Source organism: Elgaria multicarinata, chromosome 16, assembly GCF_023053635.1.
Source record: "Elgaria multicarinata webbii isolate HBS135686 ecotype San Diego chromosome 16, rElgMul1.1.pri, whole genome shotgun sequence".
In the NCBI taxonomy this organism is placed as follows: Eukaryota; Metazoa; Chordata; class Lepidosauria; order Squamata; family Anguidae; genus Elgaria; species Elgaria multicarinata.
Genome location: NC_086186.1, coordinates 3,681,292 through 3,704,104, shown reverse-complemented (window position 1 = coordinate 3,704,104; position 22,813 = coordinate 3,681,292). Strand labels below are relative to the sequence as shown.

The 22,813-nt window shown below is 47.5% G+C and overlaps 1 protein-coding gene across 1 annotated transcript; it reads left to right on the top strand.

The window, feature by feature from the left end:
* The first annotated feature begins 9,714 nt into the window (after positions 1-9,714).
* CRABP1 (cellular retinoic acid binding protein 1) lies at positions 9,715-21,008 on the top strand. Its single transcript, XM_063142315.1, has 3 exons — positions 9,715-9,888; positions 16,043-16,156; positions 20,893-21,008. The coding sequence occupies exons 1-3, from the start codon at positions 9,721-9,723 to the stop codon at positions 20,941-20,943; spliced, it is 333 nt and encodes a 110-aa protein (XP_062998385.1). The 5' UTR covers positions 9,715-9,720; the 3' UTR covers positions 20,944-21,008.
* The last annotated feature ends 1,805 nt before the right edge of the window (positions 21,009-22,813 follow it).

Below are 22,813 nucleotides of genomic sequence, written 5' to 3'. Positions count from 1 at the left end.
AAGAGAAGGGCCCCTCCTTCTCTACAGATTTCCCAATTGTCTGTTAAAGTCATCCTAACTAGTGGCCATCACCACATAGCTCAGTGGTAGAGAGACCCTGTTTTGCATACAGAAGGTCCCAGGTTCAATCCTGGTTTCTCCAGATAGGGCAAGAAAAACTCCAGCTTGGAAACCTGGAGATCCATAGCAGCTGCCATACAGTGTCAACAGTACTGTGGGCTTTTTTTTTACACAAGGCTGTTAGTCCACTATATCTACTTTACCTCTAGGTGGCGTTGTGGTACAATGGAATAGTGCAATTGCAAGAGTGGAAAAATCTTTTTTGTTCACTTTCACAAATAATACCATATTTTGTCTGCTCAAAGAAAACTCGCTGAAAGTGCTGTTATAATCAAGAGAAACCTGAGGGTCATGGCCATTTAAAAAACCCATAAACAACTATGGGTAGGGAATGCCAAGCACACAATAAATGCCTCATGTAGAAAAGCTCTCAGTATAAAAGTGTCCTATATTCCTCCATCTTGTGGCAATGAAGATCCAGTCAATGGTCCGCATTAGATGGTGATGTTCTAAAAACAACAGCCACCAGCTCAGGTGACAAAGGCACAAGACAGGGAAAACAGCAGGTTTGATGGACACAAGCCCTTTGTTATCTCTACATGTGGCAGGTTTCTAATATAATGGCCAATGTCAAATCCTCTGGTCACAATCCTTAGAATAAGAATGTGGAAAGATCTCTGAAGTTAGTGAAGATAAACTCATTGCCCCAATCACATACTGAACACTGAGGCTTATGCATGCGTATTTCAAATATGATTTTAATATTTCTTGAATTGGTTGGTGTGTGTGTGTTTAAATTATTATTATTGTTGTTGTTGTTGTTGTTGTTGTTGTTGTTATTATTATTATTATTATTATATTTATTTATATCCCGCCTTTTGCCCAATGCTGGGCCTCAAGGCAGCTTTACAAGACTTAAAACACACACATTTAAAACCAATAAATACAAATATACAAAAATTAAAAATAAATAAGTTCCAATATTAAAACATTTAAAATGACAATTATTAAAAGTCCTTGGCATTCCTCCCTCCCTCCCTCCTTCCCTCCCTCTGGGGTGCATCAGATCTTTCCTAATGTGCGATAATTGAGATAATTGGCTGATGTGGTTCTTAATTAGGATGCGAGGATCAACTAACGTTTCACTGACAAACCTCCTCTATAACACGCCGATGTTGTGGCCACTTGACATCACAGCCACTTTTACACGGGAGGATGGCCTGGTTTGTATCTTCACTCTGCACGGGCATGGCGCTGCTACCGCTGCAAATAGACAAATGTAACACCTTTCAGATCTCCTCTTAAATGTGAATGCTCCCCCTACCCCGGACATTTTTCTTGGTGCCTGCCAAGGCTCCCTCCCCCTTTTTCTTTTTAATGAACATATTTTCTTATGTGTGGCTGGGAGAGCCATGAAGTTGGCTTCTCTTGGTGCTGGAAACTGTGGCTTCAAAGGAGTTGCATAGTGTGTTTATTTATATTTATTTATTTAAGTATTTTTATGCCGCCATTCAGCCAAAAAAGGCTCAGCCCCCACCCCTGCCTTGTACTCACTCTTTTGGGAAGCTTTGTCATGCCTCCCATGGCAGCCATTTTGTGGTGGTGCCCAGGACAATTTCCCAAATGTGCCCATGGCCCAAAAAAGGTTGCCTACCCCTGACATAGACAATCTGTTGTAACTAACATGAGAGTGTGTGTGTCTGTATGTGTGTAACCACTTGGGATGCTGGTCAGCTGTGTCATCCTGGCAACAAGGAGAACATTTCCATGCCTGAATCAGGAATCAAGGGAAACAGAACTTCCTTTGCCACGTAGCAGGCCAATTAGTGATGGGCAAACTACCCACACCTCAAATTGTAATTTGGGTGGCCGTGTGTTCTACTTGAGTGAAGACAATCCTCTATTTAAGGTGTCCTCTGTTTCCAGGACTGTCTAATCCGGTTTAAAGATGGTAAAAGGAAGGAGAACGGGGGTTCTGAGACCACAGACTGAACAAGCAGATCACTGTCTTCTCCACTATGGTGAGATGGACGGTATTTCTATTTAAATAATAATAATTACTTCTAAGTGTGCATCTATATGTTTGCATTGTCATATGTACATTGAATGCAAATTCCTGTCCTCCTTTAAATTCTTTTTTGGGGGGTGTTTCCTCCCTTTTTTAGCCATTAATTGTGACAGTGATCTGAGAACACATTTTCCAAGAGTTTATCCCCACCACCATGCCCCACAAAAAGTTCTAAGTTGGCACCGTATCCATTGCTGCCGCTGTGCTAGCAGAAACGACTACTAGTGCAATGGGGAAACAGCGCTTTCCAGCGCAAGTGGAAACGACCCAAAACTACCACTTCTGGAATGGGACAAATCACCAGAGGTTGCGGAAGAGAGCTTTGCTGGCTTATACTATTCCAGAAGCAGTCATTTCGGAGAGTTTCTTGGGTTGCCCTGGCAACCACTAGTTTCATGTTGCACCAGTGGTGATTCCTGCTATCGCAAGATGCTGAGAGCGGAAGCACTGCCAGCCAGCACTGGAAACTGCCCTTGGCCAGCACGACCATTTGTAATTATTTTATTTATTTGATACATTTATATCCCACTTTCCCCCCCATCTTGCAAGGAATCCAAGTCCTCCTCCTCCTCCTCCTCCTCCTCCTCCTCCTCCTCCTCCTCCTCCTCCTCCTCTCCATTCTATCCTTACAACATCCCTGTGAGGTAGGTAGGTTAGGCTGAGTCTGGTGCATAGTCACTCAGTGAGCTTCACGGCCAAATGAGAACTAGAACCCAGGTTTCCCTAGACACAGTCCAATGCTCTAACCACTACACCACACTGACTGCCACTTGGGAATTTCCCAGTTCGAGTGGGAAAAAGAAGTACGTTTAAAAATACTGGACTTGCAATTCGAATTTGCCCCGATTTGCTCTTTGATACAGCCTTCCTTCTGCAACTACAATACAGCTGTTGCTCAACGTTTTGTTTTGTTTGTTTTCCTCCCAGATATGAATGGATATATTTTAAGCCACACGCTGGCAACCCATTAAGATCAACGCGCTTCTGAGTCATCTCCAATCAGGCCCCTGATCTACAATGAGCAAACCGAAAGAGGATTCCTTCTAGCCCTATAAACGCGAGACCCAGAAAGCAATTTACTACAGTTGACAGAACACAGAGGAGATGCGTTCTTGTTTCCTTCCAAGCCTCAAGTATTTTGACATGCTGCATACACTGGGGGGGGGGGGGGGGAGAACTCAGAATATTGCTGAATTTATGAAGTCATAAATGCCTATCAGTAAGATGATGATGTCTCCGTATCTCTAGCTGTGGGGTGGGGGTGGGGGTGGGTGTACAAACACAGAAAATTTCCCTCTGGTCTCATCCAACATCTTTACATCACCTAGCATTTGAGCAAAGAATTCAGCCTGAGCTAGCACAAGGCCACTGATTCCACCCCCCACCAGTCTTCATGTAAACTGGAGAATATTTTGCAGAATATGTTGTTGTTCCTGTAGCCCCACCTCTTCTCCTTTGGCCACACCCATTTCCATCCACCCATCCATCTCTGGCCACGCCCTATCTTTAAAGCATCATAAAGATCGTAAAGATCATTTGTGAATTCTGGTGCTGAAAAACTCTGGGACTAAAACAAATCAGCTCGTCAAATACACAGCAGTTAAGCCATAGGCCTTAGCTAGACCGAAGGATTATCCCAGGCAAATGGAGGGGCCATCCCTGCCTGCTCCCGGGATCCCCTGTGTGTCATTTGGATGCACAGGGATGATTCCAGGACGATCCTGGGATATAGGCCTGGTCCAGCCATGGCCAAAGTTTAAAATGAAGCAAAGCAATGTAATGTATTTGACAATGATTCGAACTGAGTTAAACAATATGAAATTGCCTTCAGAACTGTGCACAGGACAGGAGTATAACAATGCATCACAGGTGACCCCCCCCTCCCTGCGCACATTCTTTCATATGGGATCTTTTAACCCCTTCATGCAATTTTGTATTCCTTCAACCCCAAATCTGCTGGAGGTACAAATGTTTTTTTAAAAAACGAATAAGTAATGCATTGGCTAACATGGCACCCCTTCATCTGAACCTCCAGTAGCAGAGGCAGTGAGTCTATATACTCTGTTTGCTGGGGAACATGGTTGGGAGGGTGCTGTTGCACTTGTATCCTGCTGGTTGGCCACTGTGTGAACAAGAGTGCTGGGCTAGATGGACCCTTGGCCTGATCCAGCATCAGGGCTCCTCTGACATTCTTATGGTTAAGTAGCTTTCGAGGCCTTAAATAAGAATTGTCACTCTTTGATGGTCAACCAGGCAGGGTCTACATTACTGCTTTATAACGGTATTGAAGTGCACTAACAACAGTGGTGGACCATGACACATTGTACATATTATTTATTTATTTATATATATATATATATATATATATATATATATATATATATATATATATATATAGCACCAACATACCAGTTTCAAATCACTTTCATAGTGTTATATCCAGCTTGGTGCAGATCTGGCCTGCACACGGACACACAGCCAATATTATGGACATGAATGTTTGATTTCCCTCACGTCTGCTTTAATTGGGGTCTAATTGGTCCCAATGCCTTTTTAGGGAAACCATCAATTAAAATCAACAATCCCCCAATTTAAAAGAACAGGAAGGGGAGTTGAAATGCCACAAAACAATTTGCTGAATGGTTTGTAGGAGATAATCCAAGGCATGAAATGGGAAGGTTAATAAAAACAGCAGCAGCAGCAGCAGCAGCAGCAGGAGGAAAGATGGCAGAAAAATATAACAAAAGTGGGAATGTGACATCTGGGTGATACCCTTTACACACAGGTGACCCTGACTGTGCTTCATAATACATGGATCCCTGCAAAAGGGAGGAAAGATGAACACCGTCCTTCTCTCACTGTCCCATCCAACCCCACAACCTTGCAGTCAATGTTGGTGAGTCTCAAGACACAGCATTACGGGTAGCAAATTGTGTTTCAATGTTGGCCGTGTCATGGATATTCCCCTGTCGGTGAAGGGGCACCTGAATAGAGCAAGTGCTCCTTTTACATCAGAGGCTTGTTCTGGGAATATTATTTATTTATTTATTTATTTATTTATTTATTTATTTATTTATTTATTTATTTCATTTCTATACCGCCCAACAGCCAGAGAATATGGGGATCCCTCCCTGAGAGAGGACATGGGAAGGCCATGGTGATCCTATTTGGGATTATCAGAGCCCAAAGGAGGTTGGAGCTTCAATTTCCGCTCCCCTGTTAGTTTATTGCACCATTTTAAACAGATGAGCTCTTTGCCGTGGATGTTCTAGAAAAGCGTTGCTCCTGATGCGTAAAAATATATGCGATCACAATGCCGTTGCTGTTCTTGTTTATTAAAGATGACATGTAAGGTTCTTCTGAGCCTGTGGAAGAGGGGAGGGGCAGGAAAACCGTTCTCCCGTATTTTAGCACAAGGGGCCCGTTCTGGCTGATGCCCCAAATGCAAAACCTAATGATGCAGTGACATTTTAATGAGTGTCTAATAGACAATGCGAGGCGAGAGCGTGGAAATGCTGTTCCTTCCGCACCCATCGGGTTACATTTCACCCATTGTCACGTTGGGAGACCCGCTGTCAATTTAATTTGGCAGCTAAATTTATGGCCGCCATTTGCCTTCGAGATCTATAATTTATTTGTGTCACAGGCCATTTATTAAATCCTCCTCCGGAGCGATCTTTGTCTTTATCGCTCCCCTCCACCACCCTCCCGTCGGTTAGCATCTTAGTAACTCAGAGGCATTGTTTCCGCCCCACCCTGCACCCCCAACAATCTTATGTGACTCCATGAGAGCCAGTCAATAAACACAGGGGGATACTTTGGGTCCCATTATTGGTCCGCTGATTTGGATGGATGATTGAACGGGCCCCGGCTCCATCTGTACATATGTTACTTCCCTTTGTCTCCGAGACACTTTTGGGAAGATGGATGAGATCCATCTGCAGACTGAAAGGAGGGCCTGGGGGGATTCAGGTAAATAAAAGACACAACTGTTGTAGAGGGGCAGTTTCTAGAAAGCTCAGCCTTCGTTCATAGGGAAAGTGGAAGGAAGCCCCAGATCCAATGGGTGACCCACATACAGGACGGCACCTCGCCTCCAACAGTGGGCACATTGACGTTAGAAACAGATATTTGAAAGAGAACGGTTGATCTCTTTCTGGGTTCCGTCCCTCCCAAATTAAATAACGGTCCTGAAGAATGTGCTGTGCCAAGAAGTCCTTCCTTTTCTCTGATTGGCGCATGAAGATTTGTCTGTGGACTGATGAGTCCGAGAGCGAGGCCTGTGACTCGCACATGTGCCCCTCGCCTGCTGCTGGCTTCATTACCGCCTGTTCCTGTTAATTGCTCTGTTCTTCCTAGCCATCATCATCTCCACCATCCCAGCTCATCTTCTGACTTTCAGGAGACGTCCTGTTTAATTAATGGAGGCCTCACAGTCACAGGGCTCTTAACGTTCTGCATGGGCAGGGACGAGCAAGGCCAATGAGAAACTCTTTAATTGCAGGCAACAAGGGCTGCCGTTCATCATGGAATCATGATTCCATCATCAGAACTTGGGGCTTGGAGGCTTGAGTGATATTTCAGTAGAGCAGCCCCTCCCCCTTGGAGAAATCCATTTCTTTCCCTTCCCTCCTGTACCGTTTTTGTTTGTCTTTCTGTTCAAGAAGCGTTTGTGTCCAGAAGATGATATTTCAGATACTGCTGATCCTTCTTCATTTGGACTGGGATCGATTCATTGGTTTCATAGGGTTGTTTTTGTGACTATTTCATTTTAAACTGTGTGTGTGTGTGTGTGTGTGTGTGTGTGATATTTTAACTGTGTGGCGCAGAGTGGTAAGCGGCAGTTACTGCAGCCAAAACTCTCCCCACAGCCTGAGTTCAATCCCAGCGGAAGCTGGTTCTCAGGCAGCCGGCTTAGGTCGACTCAGCCTTCCCTCCTTCCGAGGTCGGTAAAATGAGTACCCAGCTAGCTAGGGGAAAGGTAGCCACGACTGGGGAAGGCAATGGCAAACCATCCTGCTACAAAGTCTGCCAAGAAAATGTCAGCGAAAGCAGGCGTCCCTCTAGGAGTCAGCAATGACTCAAGTGCTTGCATGAGAAGTTTCTTTCCTTTCCTTCCTAGCTGCACTGAAGATCCATTTTTGGACTATAAGCCAGTTACATATTTTAAACTAAATACAAGTCCTTCTTACAATAAGTTGCATCAAGTATCGTTATTCCATGCTGGTCTAACCCTTAAAAGAAAAATCAGGAAAGGAGCACGGTCTCCCTTGTCACTCACAACATGGATGGGAACAACTTTCCAGTTTGTGCCCATTTCTTTTTCACTACCATTCACGACTGCTGGAGAACGCTCTCTGGAGAACGGAGGCAGATTCGCAAACGTGTAGAAAACCGGGCCCGTGCCTGTGCGAGGGGAAACTTCAGCAGAAGGAGAGGGTTCATAGTTCTGGCCTACAGCACCTGGTTTGCATGCAGACACCCCAGGCTAGTGGGGGATCTACACTACTGCTTTAAAGCGCTTTATAACAGTTTTGACAACTGTTGGGGCCCAGGACACACTGCATATACAGGTTTCAAAACGTTTTCAAAGCCCATTTAAAGCGCTTTAAAAGCAATAGTGTAGATCCCCTGCCGGATTTGATAACTGCTATCAGCCCAGAAGGATCTCTGATACCAGGCGCCGAATCACAGCCCGGCCCTGGAGAGCTTTCACTAGTGGGCAGTATAGAAATGTAGGACATGAAATGGAGATTGTAGTCTGAGGATGATGGGGTTTGGAATCTGGGGATGAAGGGCTTTGGAATCTGGATGTTGATGATGGGGGTTGTTGTCTGAGGATTATGGGCGCACTTGTAGCCCAACACCACTGGAAAACTGAGGGAAGGAGGCTCTATGTGTGTATCTAATCCCCTTTTAAGGCCGTGCAGGTTGGGGGTCCAATCTTTCAGCTGCAAGCTGTTGGTCCAGTACTTGGAAGGAAAAAGCAAGAGAGGCGCCCCCCCTCCCCCCCCCCTTTGAGGCTTCCCCATCCGCCGATGGATCTCCATCTCAGGGTCTCTCCCAGCTGCAAAGCGAGGTTCAATTGCCATGTTGTGGGGATGGAGGGGGGGACAGAGGGAATCTCCGTTCGGGAGCGAGGGAAACCCCAGGCGGCGGCCGAACGGCAGCAGGAGGCGGCGGCAGTGATGGATGACGGCCGGGCTGGTCCTGGGGATGCAGGAGGCAAGACGTGCGCGGCGGCCCGGTGATGGATGGGAGGGTGGTGGGCGCGCGGGGAGGGGAGGCGCAGATGGATGGATGGATGGATGGATGGACGGGCGAGCGGAGGGGAGTCCTCGCGGGAGGGGAGGAGACGCGGGGGGAGGGGAGGGGAGGGGAGGGGACGAGCGCGTCCCTGCTCGGGCAGCTCGCAAGTTGTGCGCGGACAGACGGAGGAGGAAGAGGAGGAGGAGGAGGAGGAGGAGGAGGAGGAGAGCCGCTCCTGCTTGGCCGCGCCGCGCCCGCTCTGCCGCCTCGCGCTCGCCCAGCCCTCGGGCCGCCGCTGGATCCGGCTTCTGCTCGCCCGCCCGCCCGCCGCCAGCCAGCCAGCCAGCCAGCGCCAGCCATGCCCAACTTCGCCGGGACTTGGAAGATGAGGAGCAGCGAGCATTTTGACGAGCTCCTCAAAGTGTTGGGTGAGGCGTGGGATTGGGACCCCCGCGGGTGGGCGCGCGGGGCTGCTTGTGCCCAGGTGCTCCGCGAGGCGCTGGGCAGCAGGCAGGCAGGCAGGCAGGCAGGCAGGCGGCCGCGGCGGCGGGGCGCTGCGTCGGGCAGCGCAGGCGGATCCGGCCCGGAGCGCTCCTGGCGCGGCTCTTGCGCAGCGCGGCAGCCGGGGACAAGGAGCGCGCCCGGGCGAGAATCGGGGCTGACCGGGCTGGCGCCCGAGGGGCTAAGCCCCGGGAAACGGTGCGCGGCACTGCGGCCGGGTCCGGAGGACGTTTACTCGGAGTGAAATGCAGCGGTGTCCAACGGGGCGCGTTCCGGAGAGTGGCGTAACCGCGTTTACTCGAGAGTAAGCCCCTCGAGCGCTTTAGAAACATTAGACGGTTCTCACGCGCAGGGCTAGAGAGATTCTCTCCCCCCCCCCCCCACCGCCCTTACTCCTGCCAGGAATTCCGCGTAGTGAGAGGGTCGGACGCGCAGGGGATTCTCGCCTTTAAACACATCACGAAATAAACCGTTTGATGACGATTTGGTACCCGAGGGCGGCTGAAGCCACGCTCCGGTAACATTTACCTGGGAGTAAGCCCCACTGAACACAGCAGCAGTTGCTCCCGCGTAAACATGCGCAGCCTCTCGCAGCTTGGCTGCGGGGCAGTCCAAAGAAATGGGTTGGTGCCGGACAGGGCAGGATTTTGGGGCTACCGCTCATTGCAATGGACAGGAGCCCCAGGTGCAGCAGCAGAGCCGGCTTGGCGCCTCGTGAAGCAAGCGGAGCAGCCCACTTTTAGCCCCTGAAGCCCGGAGGGCACGGACTCGCCCCACACACACACCCCGGGTTTGGCATCACCACCGTCCCTTGCTGATCTTTGCCCACAGGGGTCAACGCCATGCTCAGGAAAGTGGCCGTGGCGGCCGCCTCCAAACCGCACGTGGAGATCCGCCAAGACGGCGACCAGTTCTACATCAAGACCTCCACCACCGTCCGCACCACCGAGATCAACTTCAAAGTCGGGGAGAGCTTCGAGGAGGAAACGGTGGACGGCCGGAAATGCCGGGTAAGAAGCGCTGCCGTTCAGAGCAGGGCGCGTCGTAGGCTGAGCGGGAACTCTTACAAAAGGAAAACGGCCCACTCAGGAATCTAGGGGATTCACATGCTGCCAGTTGAGTTAGAATCGAAGAGTTGGAAGGGGCCTATAAGGCCATCGAGTTCTCAAGTGCCTCTGGTTTGCGAGGGGACCCTTTCAGACGGAACAAGAGGTCTTTCTGGGACGAGGTGAAGTTTCCACCTAGCAGATCCTCCTAGCTTCCTAGAACTGAGAGAAAGTGTGGCGTAGTGTTCAAAGTGTTGGATTAAGACGGGGGACCCGGGTTCTAGTCCCCACTTGGCCATGGAAGCTCCCTGGGTGACTTTGGGCCACTCACAGACTCTCAGCCTACCCTACTCTACCTTGGGATCCTTGGAGGAAAAGCAGGATATAAATGTTACCCATAAAGAAATAAAATAACTCAGCTGAGGGCAAGACCTTGTGCAGCAGCCTTTCCTAATCTAGCGCCCTCCAATGACCATGCCAGCTGGGCACCAGGTTGGGGAAGGTTTGTCCTATAGCATGCTTCTAAATGCCTGAAAGCAGAGCCTGTTGGGAACAGCTTTGGTGTAATGACTTGCGCCCATGGTGGCTAGTGACAGCCCTCAGGCATAAGCATCCGGAGGCCTCCCAACAGTTCTGAAAACGCTCCTCTTCTCAACATTCGGCAGAACCACATTCCCAGCAGGCCGGTAGTGCAAATTAATATTGTTGCAGTGGTATACAACATACCATATGCCTTTAAAAATAAACAAAAATCAAGACTTCCTTGCTGTTGCCAATAGCTCCAAAATATGGGCCAAGTTTTGTCCTAGTTAGGAGTCTTTTGGGCTTGGGACTAATTTGGGACCCTTCTTCATTTTGTTTTTGGAGGAAATAAAGGAGTGTAAAACTGCTGTTGATCTGGATCTTTCTAATCTGGATTCTCTGGGAAATCCTCCCAATGCTACATATTATTTGATGTTTTTAATCTACTAGTTCGTTTGGGGGGAGGGCTGACATCCGTTACTGGGTTTTAGAACCTCAAATCGACTTCATTGTCCCAGATTTTGTCTCCGCTCCCCTCCCCCTGCCAAATGGCAAAGTGTCCCGTGCATTAGGACAATGGCGCCCGCCCTCTACCCGTTGACTCCATCATCTCAGCCTCATCCATCACGTCCCCAACGTCTCTTGTCCGTGCGTCAGAAATCCCTTTCCATCTGGCAATTTGCTTATTTTGTTGAGTCAAGTTGAGATTTTAAAAGAGAAGTTGGGGAAGACAGTCGCAGATGGATCCCAGGGCTTCACGAGGCCATTTTACTACATTTTTCTTCTTTTGGGGTTTATGCGAAGACTTTTCACTTGGTCCTTGGGAGCGTTTATTTACCACCATATTTTTGTATTTAGCAATTTTACAGTAAAACAAAAACCCTCGTACATTTTATGGCGCCGCTTCAATCCTAAGAGGTGCTGTGAGGGGTTTACACAGTGCAGTAAGCTGAGAAGAAAGTCTCACTGAGTTCAGTGGGACATCCTGCCAGGCAAGTGGGCATAGGATCGGAGTCTTCTAGAAGCAAGCTTAGCCATAGAGCGGCCCGTCCCAGCCACAAAGTAGCCAAGCCCAAACCCTCGAATTTAAACCAACTGCTGTCCTAATAATCCTAAACAAAGAGACTGTCAGGCTGAGCTCCATGCAACTGAGGGTAACCATGATCAGAGTTTCCTTCTTTGCAGCTAATAATGGGGAATCACATAATGATATTTATGAACAAAATCTGCTGGATCATGACCATTATGTGGAAAGAAATCCCCCCCCCCCCGGGTGGGACTTCTTTTTCTTCAGGTTATGCAGTTATTAACAACCAGTTCTTCAACATGTTTTCTTAAAAACAAAGTACCACCAGATTCAATAGAACATATTTTCTTGTAAGATCGCTCAGGCTTTTAGGAATGGAGCCCTGGTCCCATTTACATCTGCGGAGTAAACTGGTTTCAACCCAGTGGTCATCAGTACAGAAACCAGTTTAGGGATGATTTATCTCAATTTAAATAGAACTGAAAGCAAATGACTGAGGAATCTAGCTGCAAATAACATCAAGTTTAGTTGCTGAAAAGTTATTTTAGTCTAGCCTGACTTCAGATCCTAAAAAAACCTCATCAAAGCCATGTCTGGATGAAAGATGTTCCTCTTTGTATCGTTTGTGTAAGGAGATGCTCCATTTGAGTGACATAAACTCCAAAGGACAATATGCTACACATTACATTGACAACCGTGCATCATCATCAGTGCCCTCCCCCACCCCTGTAATTAATACAGGGAGAAGGGGCAGCTGTCAGCAGAGAAATCACAGTGGAGGGGGGACCCCTTTCCAAAACTCCGGCCCCTACAAAATCCCCCACACTATGAAGCAAGTATGTTAGGAATCCCCTTGTGGAACATTTCATTTTGTGTTATCTTTTTGTGTGGGAAAACACCCACCCACCTTTAAGGAAATGGTTCCATTGCTTTGCACCTTGCATTACTGTTCAGAGATGCGGAAAGTTCTGTCACATTGATTTTGTCACAACTTATTCTCCAACTTGCTCTCTGAATTGATAATGTTACACCTCTGTCACAGCAGCAGGCAACAACGGCAGTGGCTAGGATGTAGCATCTTTGTTTTCCCATTATGGCAGCTGCTGTGGTACGGTCCTAACTGGAGACAGGGAAACATGTTGCGGAGAGTTGAAAGCAACAGCATGATGGAAGAACGATGTCCCAGGGGTGTGGGTTGGTACACAGTCAGGCTGCACAATCCTCTGCACACTAGTTAGGGCCTACTGAGTGTCCGACATAGGATTGCGACTTTAGTGAGTTGCAATTCCACAACCATTTTTTTAAAATCATGTTCTCACCTTCAACTTCTTAATTCAGGGGTGGTGAATCTGTTGACTTCCCAATGCTGTTAATTCTCAACTCCCATCATCTCCAGTCAGCATGGTCAGTGATCGTGGGTGATGGGAACTGTAGTCCAGCCTCATCTGGAGGGCTACAACTTTGCCAGCCCTGAATTAGGGAGTAGGTCCTGCCAAGTTCAGTGGGACCTCTTTCTGAACAGTTATATACAGTCCATGTGCAGGCTGTGCATCATGTGTTGAACAGGGCTTGTAATTACTGAAGCTAGACACCAGCCTCCCCTACCCTGGTGCCTTCTAGGTGTGTTGGACTACAACTCCCAGAATTTTCTAGCCAGCAGAGCACAATTATACCAACCAGTGACAGATCTGCAGTCTAACCCAACCAAGTCAAAACCTTCCAATCTGCATTGCAGAATGAGTGTAAGCAGTGAGGTTTCTGATTCAGACTGGCTGAGCAGATGGAATGTTGGTGAACATATTGTGACAGCACAACGGCTCAGGGAATGAGCAGCAACAGAATAGCTGCTGTGCAGCTTCTATGAGGGAAGGGAGTGTTGTACACCTGGCTGGGAGTAAAGTCTCCCAGGCTGTAGGAAGAAGACAATCGGAGCTGGGGGCAAGCCAACGATAGAGAAACTGAAAGAGAAGACACTCTAGACCACAAGGGACCAATGGGGCAGGAATGTCAGAAAAAGGGTGGCTGAATAGTCAGGAACGGTAGTGAGTAGTAGACGGAGATATAGGAATCGAAGGGATGGGTAAGTGAAGGAAATGAGGGGTACAGCGTTGAAGAAATCAGGGGCTAAGTGAGCGGATGTGCTGTGAAAAGTATCTATAGGGGCAAGAAGCAGCAGTGTTGTGGTAGGGTCATCTCCCCTAAGTGCAGTGTTACCAGATGTTTGACTTCAATTCCCAGAAGCCCTTGCCAGCATGGCCAATAGTCACAAACTCTGAGGGCTGAAGTCCAAAACATCTGGAGAACTTTCTGCCCACCCCCGCAATACACTCTTGAATGGGGTTTGTTTGGTTAGCTTGTAGTTCTGAAGTTAAAAGTGGAAGTTACGTGTTTCTGATGTTCCTAAAAAGCCTCTTCACACACTGAGAACTACCCAGCCTTGTCTGAAGGCATCACATAGGGCAGGAATTCCCTCTTTGCAATGGGTGGCATTTGTTTACTGAATCTGACATGACAAGATGTGGCATTAAATGCATTTTTAATGAATAAATGGATGTGATGCTTTTGTGATCAAGGGAGATGGTGCATTCAGGGAGAACTGGAACCTTCCATAGGAATGTAGGAAGCAGCTTCATACTGAGTCTGGCCACAGGCTCATCAGCTTCTCATTCCCAGGCAGCCTTTCAGCTTATCAGAGGAGGCCTTGCTGGTCATTCCAAAATGAACGAAATGTTTTATTTATTTATTTATTTAAGGATTTTTATGCCGCCATTCAGCCAAAAAAGCTCTCACGGCAGCTTACAAAAGTATTTCTTGACATGTTGCTATGAAGATCCTGGCTTCTCTGTAGCGGCATCCACCCTCTGGAAAACCATCCCTCGTGCAATCCGGGAGGCAGAAAAAGTCGCATCTTAAACACCTCCTGAAAACACATCTTTTCACACAGGCTTCCCTGCCTCCATTTTCAGATTATCCCACTGAGACAGGAAATGAAGTTTTGCATCAGCATGAAACTGGGGGAAATCTCAGAATTCAAACCTAACTCTTCATAAATGTAACCATTCTGTATTTTGCATTTGAGATATCGACTTTTCCAAAAAAACCAAAAACAAACAAACAAAAAACCCACTTCCAGGACGTTAAAGTATCCGCTTGCTGAATGTCATTCTCTTAACACCTTGTTTTCTCTCTCTCATAGAATCTCCAACTCAAACAGTACCATTAACTCATACTGTAAGACCAAAACACACACACCACCCAATATAAAAATTGAACCATTTTTAAGCAAACAAGCTCAGAGAATTAAGGTTTGTTCACCTCTCAACATATATAACAGTTCTAATGGCATCAGAGCATTTAATGCCATATATTTCACAAATGACACTTTCTAAATCTCCTCCCCTGCCTCGAACAGTAAGGAGCTGGATCTTTTTCTACAGACTTAAGCACATTTAAATATGTGTATTACTGAAATTTGCATGCATGTAGGAATAAATTCAGACTGCAAGTCTAACTTACCAGTGACCTGCATTTGCTAATAAAAAGCAAAACCCATGATAAATGTCTTTAACCCTTCCCACAAAAGAGCTGAGAAGGGCATACAGATTTCTTCCGTGAGCATCATGCTGAACAGGGGATTCAAACTCAAACTATCCTGGAACTTCTCGTAAGAGGGACCAACGGTCAGTGGTGGAGCCCCTGAATTGCAGATGGCCTCAGGTTGGACCTCTGGCAGCATCCCCCAGTAGGGCTGGAAAAACTCCTGCCTGAAAGCCTGGAGCGCCATGGCTGCCAGTCGCTGTCTAGACTATACTGGGCAAGATGGACCCAGGGTCTGACTCAGTCTAAAGCAGCTTCCAAAGTTGCTATAGTCTCCAACACACTAACCATTGTACAACAGTGCCAGTGAAATGCTTGCAGAGGAAAACTGGAGGCCAGAAACAGAGAGGTATTCAACTCTTCCTATGTCTGTTGATTGTCTCCTTAAATGCTCCTCAGGGACCAATCCTCCCTGGCTGAAGATGGGGCTTTCTTCCAGGTATGGGGCCTGGCTGGGGGTGGGTGCCGAATGATTAAAAACAGCCTGAGAAGGATCAGCAACCGGGACATTGCCCCCCCCCCCCAACGCCCAGTTTTGCTCTCTGAGCAGCCCCATCTATCGCAAGCTGCACATAGCCATTCGTGCTGCCTTCCCCAGATGTGACATTCCCAGATAGCAGCCTTGATACTGAGGAGGATATCAATGCAGATGCTCCTCCAGATGTGGATCTGTGCTTAACTCCTGCTGATGGAGGCTCAATTCCTGGCTAACAAATATCAGTTCTCCCTAACTCAACGGACACATGATTAGAGGGTGTCTGTTGAGTGGGGGGTGAAAGATGGCATCTTTGACTTTACCACTCTGGGCCATTATGTGTAATTTTGCCCTTTTCCTCTTCTGCCTTCTGTTATTTGTTTTCTGCAGCCATTATCCATTCTGGCATCTGCTTGCTGGAATATAATTAAGACAGCTAATTCCTTTTTCTCCTTCCCCTCCAATGGGGTTGGGGAGGGACTGTTCTTTGCTTGCAGAGTTTAGCCACTTGGGAGAATGAAAACAAGATCTACTGCAAACAAACTCTTCTGGAAGGTGCGGGCCCCAAAACATACTGGACGAGAGAACTGGCCGGAGACGAGCTCATTTTGGTAAGGACTTCTTAACTTTTCAGTCACCTGAATTGTAAGGAGGGGTTCCGTGGCCTGGGTACATGGACTAGGGCTGTGCATGGACCCCCTGAACCGCTTTGTGGCCCAATACTGAACTTTTGGATCGGGCCCGATACTGAACTTTTGGATCACTCCAACCCTCCCCCGCTCCACGGAGAGAGATCCGGAAGGGAGGATCAAGATTTTGCCCCCTACTTACTTGCCTCCGTGGCGGACAGCGGAGACAGGTAAGTGGGGAAGGGGGAAAAATAGGGGCTGAATAAGCCCCCCTCCCCACTTACCTGGCTCTGCCGCCATTGCCACATGGACTGCAGCGGCAGCAGAGACAGGTAAGCCCCCCACCCCCCACTTACCTGCCTCCGTTGCTGTCCATCATGGCTTCAACCGAGGCCCAGGCCTCGGTTGAAGCCTGCGACGGACCACGACGGACACAGGTAAGCCCCCTCCCCCCCTTACCTGGTTCTGCCGCCGTCGCCGCACGGATTGCAGCAGCGCCAGGTGAGCCCACCTCCCCCCACTTACCTGCGTTCGGAGCTCCGGATGGAGGCAAACCGCTTCGCCTTAATCCGCAGCTCCCCTGACCCGATTCGGATCCGCCTTTGGCAGAGGCGAATTGGGCCTCTCTGCTCCCACTTCTATGCCCCAAAACGGAGCAGAACACAGCCCTAACATGGACACCATCTTTCTCTATTATATCTATCCCACAGCACAAGCTGGCTCATAAATATGTATCATACCCTTATTAAGCATGTTAAAATACCTGCATCCTGAAAGCGGCCACTGCTAATGAATATAAACAGCAAGAATAGGAAACTCAGGGGAGACAATGTATCCACCTGGCCTAGTAGGATCTATACTGACCGGCTCTCAAGTCCAGAAAGTCTTCCCTAACACCGGCTAGCTGAGATCTTTTCAACGCGAGATGCCAATGGCCTCCTGACAGTGGAGGTGGGTGGCTCTGCTGTCAGTGGGGTGCTAAATCCGCTCCAGGTTTCCGTTAGAATCAGTGAGAACTCTAAAGGAGATCTCCAAGATGCTTTACTAGGTGTGAAGCACCTATCAAAGTGAAGGTGTATTTGGTGCGAAGCGCCTTGGGCAGGCTCCTTTAGAGTTCTGACTGGAACTCAGAGCAGATTCATTGCCCCACTGCTACTGGAGTCACCAGTCTCCACTGGCTGCTGCACATGAATGACACCAGATATGCCCCCCCCCCCCTGCCAAGGGGTCCTCAAACCTGGAGCCAGCTCAGGAGGGGGAAGACCAGGGGCCCACTGCCCATGTTGCAATAAAAAAATTACCTGAAACCTTCTCCTTTAAATGTGAACGGGGCAGACACATGGAGCACACAGATAGCTGCCCTGCACATGTGGAGTTTGACCCCAGACCCGCAAGACGAGCCTTAAAACTTGTCAGCGCTTCATACAATTCTAAAAAGTTCGATGTTTAACTAATTTTGAAATTTACATTGTTTTCTCCTGTCCCCCGCTCCCCCACTTTCATAAGGAGGAAATCCCAAGAGGTGCCTTCACAAGGCCCTTCACATGCACTGGAACCTTTCCTTAGAGTCCTTCGTATATTCTAGCCAGCAAATGCTTCAAAACAGGGCAAATCCCCCACTTTCACTTTCCTGATGAAAGCAGAGTTTTCTTTCTTTCTTTCTTTCTTTCTTTCAAGACAGCCTCAAACCAAATTTTTCACACTTCACAGATCACACCAGGGTGTGGGGCTTCAAATCAATTATCACTGGAGTCAAAGATCAGAACTTCCAGAAAGCTCACGTGCTCTTTCGTTTCCCCAGAAAGTAAAATAATAATAATCACCCCCCCCACACACACACACACACTCCACACACCTGATTAAAGCTGCCGGTGAGCTGCAGGGCATGAATGAATGAGTGAACATTTTTATAAATGGCACAATTGCGTTGTGAAATGGAACGCGGCAGGCGAGAAGGTTCAAACAGGCAGCCTGGGAGCGCAGGCATGGCTTTGATCTCAAGCGGCCGTGTCTTTCCTTTTAAGACATCATTTTGACTGAACCATGCTTTAATGGGTGTCACATTTCCCCCCTCTTCCTATAACTAAACTTAAATATATATATTTTTATTATTATTTATTACATTTTTATACCGCCCAATAGCCAAAGCTCTCTGGGCGGTTCACAAAAATTAAAACCATGAAAAGCATAAAAACAACCAACAATTTAAAAACATGAATACAAAATACAATATAAAAAGAACAACCAGGATTAAAACCACACAGCAAAAAAAATAAAAAATGATATAGGTTAAAATATAGAATTAAAACAGCAAAATTTAAATTTAAGTTAAATTAAGTGTTAAAGTGCTGAGAAAGCAAAAGGACTTCAGCTGGCGACGAAACGCGTACACTGTAGGTGCCAAGCGAACCTCTCTGGGAAGCTCGTTCCACAGCCGGGGTGCCACAGCAGAGAAAGCCCTCCTCCTAAATGTAATATAGTCCTGACCGTAAAGGTCCTGGTCTGGGGGGTCGTGAGCATTGGCCAAACCTGGCCCTGTGGGGTCTCCCAAATGGCTACATTCTTTCCCTTGGCCATGCCCCCTTCCCAAACTGCCAGTCATTGGGTGTTCCCCCCCTCCCAGTCTAAAAGGCTGTAATGGCTCTCCTAAGACTCCATGGCTGGCAGGAAGAATAGAATCATAGAATAGCAGAGTTGGAAGGGGCCTACAAGGCCATCGAGTCCAACCCCCTGCTTAATGCAGGGATCCACCCTAAAGCATACCAGACAGATGGTTGTCCAGCTGCCTCTTGAAGGCCTCTAGTGTGGGAGAGGCCACAACCTCACCAGGCAACTGATTCCATTGTCGTACTGCTCTAACAGTCAGGAAGTTTTTCTGCTGTCCAGCTGGAATCTGGCTTCCTGTAACTTCAGCCCGTTATTCCGTGTCCTGCACTCTGGGAGGATCGAGAAGAGATCCTGGCCCTCCTCTGTGTGACAACCTTTTAAGTATTTGAATTCTACATCAGGCAGGCATTTTGGCCCCTGCAGCCCCCAAGACCTTCTCCCAAAGAGGTTTAAGAGAGACCGAGAGAAGCTTGAAAGCGAGCGGCCGTTGCCAGATCAAGTCGCAGAAGCCAGGGGTGCTCTGTAACGTGGGTGTAGCGTAAACGTTTCCAGGTCCTGAAAATGGGAACAGGGTAGACCGTGGCAAGAGGCAGGTAATAACAAATGGCCACTGTTAAAAGGGACCAAAAAGTCTTAAGAGAGAAGGGAAAATTCAGATGGAAAATAAAGATTTTATTTATTTATTTATTTACAATATTTATATATTGCTCTCCATTGAAAATTTTGGAGAAGTGTTGTGAGAAAGCGAGGATGTATATATTGCTATTGAGGGTGCCGCGAGCTGTAGATGAGGAATTGAAGAGGTTGGTACTTAAAAGGAACGTGGGTGCAGTAGTCATATCAGGACAGGAGCCTTGTTCAACAACAAGAATCAATAGGCTAAAGTTAAACCTGGAGATTAGACTTAAAAGAAAGTTGGGGGGCTATCGGGGTGCTTTTCTTCAGTGTGTCAAAGGTGGCAGAGCCCAATAAACTAGACAAGAGGAATATATCATCATAGTGGGTGGGCATAATAGGACCCCAAATCACTCTAGCACTGAAGGACACACTTTCCCCCAGCCCTTGAGATGGAAGAAGAAATCGAGGCAGCCAGCCAAGAAAGTGCCATAAGAATGAAGGCTTCCCGTTATTTCTCATTGAGTGGGTAAATGTATATTCAGGTTGTGATAGCATTCCTAGATACGATCAACAGCCATGCCTTGGAATAGTTAAGATATGGGGTGGTTGAGATGGGGGATGGCCCTTGGCTTAATCCTGAGTGGGGTGCAGATCCACTGAGACCTGTAAAGTGTTGTTAAATCACTTGGGTGCTTTCACATGCAAAACACACACACACACACACACACACACACACACACACACACTCACTCACTCACTCACTCAAGTGGAAAGTTGCAGAGGAAGTCCAATAGAGACTCAATTCCATTGCAAAGAAGAAACCTCTCCAAAGTTGAAGGGGTGAGCTAGGAAGGTCAAATCTCTTCAAGTTGCTTGAAGGTGATTTAAAACCAATTCAGGAGACTTTCTATGTTAAAAATGAAATCAAAGAAGGACTTGCAATGCCTTGCAGTGAAACATCATTTTTCAAGAAGTGCTCTGGTTCTGTGTTGATGGCAACCATGTCCTTCTTTAGGATACTCCATCAACACCAACACCCACACCCACACCTACTTTCAGTTTGTCTCTTCCAGCAGACACCCAACATCCTGAGACTACTGAGCACGCTCACTCCTCAAGCTTTTTGTTTTGGTTTTGTACTTCTGCAAATCTTTGGGTTCTGATTCCTCAGTGGCCCCCAGATTAGGAAAGGTAAAACAAGTCAAAGAGGATGCCAGGATAGTTAAAGAGCAGGGTGCAGGTAGGTATAAAAGGCAAGATAGCTTCCTTTCAAAAGCAGACACCTTGACCCAATGAGAGGGGGAGGGGGAAAGGAACACCAAACAAACAAAAAATGCTGGGCCACAAGCAAATCGATAAGATAATTCCCTCCCAAAATAATAACGTTTTAAATCCCCAACGTAAACATCATCCACCTATGAAATAAGGGGAACCTCACATTGTTCCTGGTGTCTGATTTTGCTGGGTTTGTCTCCCTTTCTTCTCCTCTCCAGACCTTCGGTGCGGACGATGTTGTATGCACAAGAATTTACATAAGAGAGTGAAAAATACCAGCCAGCATCGCACGCGTGGGGGATGAAGGAGCGGATTAACAGGCAGATGTTGTGCGAGAGGAGAAACCCTGCATAGTAAACATCCATGCGTGTTGCCTTAAGAGCAGCCTCGTACGTGACCGTACATGTCATCCTGAATCCCAACTGGCCAGCCCATACCTGGGGCTTTTGCTTCGATTACAAACCCTGGTCCCATTAGAATTGTGTGTGTGTGTGTGTGAAACTCCTCCCTTCCCTTTCCTTTCCCTTGTTTACTTTGTATTTTGTAGTTTCAAATTTGTATGATTTGAGCAGTAATTAAATTTATTAGATACGATTCCCAAGGGCTTTGTTGGATTTCTCCCTTTTCTAACACAGAGAAGAATGCAGAAACACAGACACACACTAGTAGACAATGCGAAACGGTGGCTTGCTGTTGACGATCTTGCATTTCCCTCACAGTCCAGCCTTGACAAAGGAATGGTCAGATCTATGCCAGTTGTGCCTTAGAGCGTTGGACTGGGACTCAGGAGATCTAGGTTCCAGTCCTCACTCAGACATGAAGCTCAATGGGTGACTTTGGGCCAGTTGCTGACTAAGAACGTAAGAGCAGCCATGCTGGACCAGACCAAGGGTCCATTTAGCCCCCACAGTGACCAACCAGCTGCCCAGGGGAAACCCACAAGCAGGACATGAGCGCAAAAGCTATGTCCTAGCACCCATTTCCCCCAGCAACCGGTGTACAAAGGCATACTGCCTCTGACACTGGAGGAAGTATATAACTATCAGGATTAGTAGCCAATGATAGCCTTTTCTGCCAGGAATTTATCCAACCCCCTTTTAAAGCCATTCAAATTGGTGGCCATCACTATATCTTGTGGTACTGAACTCCATAGTTTTATCTCTGCATCGTGTGAAGAAGTCCTTCCTTTTATCTCTCCTGAATCTCCCACCAATCAGCTTCATGGGAAGATGACCCCATTGGGTTCTAGTAAGGGAGGAAGATACACCTGATGGCTACATGTTGTTCACCACTGCTCAGATGGGTGTAACGTTCCAAAAACAGGAGACTTCCTAGCTCTCAAGATCAGCCTTCTCCAATCTGATGCCTTCCAGATGTGCCAGATTAAAATTCCCATCAACCCCAGCCAGTGTGGCCTTTGCTTTGCTGTCTTTAGATGATGGGTGTTGTAGTTCATAACCTCCGGAGAGCAGAAGGTTGGGAAATGTTGGTGTAAGGGAAGACAGAAGAGGAGAACGCCAAGTCTGGGAGAGCTGCTGATAAAACCTTCCATCAGCTTGAAAGAGCTCACTCTTAATTTGTTTTTTTGTAACCGTCTAACATTCTAAATGTGTAAAACCACCTTGAGAACCTTGGCAGGAAGGCAAATATATAAAAGCAGTAAAGACGATGCACAGTTCAGCCGACAGTTCAATGAATTTGCCTCTCTCTTTCTCATCACAAAATACAAGGTGTGTTGGGAGGCTGTTTTCACTACCACCACCACCTCATGTGCGCATTCGGTGACCCCATGCATTTGGAGCGCATTGGAAGGGGCTCCATGTGCAGTGATCCTTCACACACGGAGGGGGTCTGGGATGATACATGCAGAAAGCCCTGCACAATGTCCTCCGCACACAAAGGAGCGGGCCTGGTGAATCCTTCTCACACTTTCAAGGTGTGTGAGTGCAGAATTCAAGTCAGACCCACACATCTTGTGGCAGCAAATTCCATGCTCATTATGCCTTGCATGAAATAGTATTTTCTTCACCCAACTCATATTTCAGGAACGGGTTGTCGAAAAACCCTATTGAAATCTTATGGTCGCTACGGACTACATTGTCTTTTTTATCGCTGCTGCCTAGCAGATTAAGAGCCCAG

What these genes read in the sequence shown, in the direction of transcription:
- CRABP1 (XM_063142315.1), top strand. Translation starts at nt 9,721, where the DNA reads ATGCTCAGGAAAGTGGCCGTGGCGGCCGCCTCCAAACCGCACGTGGAG. An exon ending in TGGACGGCCGGAAATGCCGG is followed by an intron (nt 9,889 to 16,042) that starts GTAAGAAGCGCT and finishes CTTTGCTTGCAG; the next exon opens with AGTTTAGCCACTTGGGAGAA. An exon ending in CCGGAGACGAGCTCATTTTG is followed by an intron (nt 16,157 to 20,892) that starts GTAAGGACTTCT and finishes TCTCCTCTCCAG; the next exon opens with ACCTTCGGTGCGGACGATGT.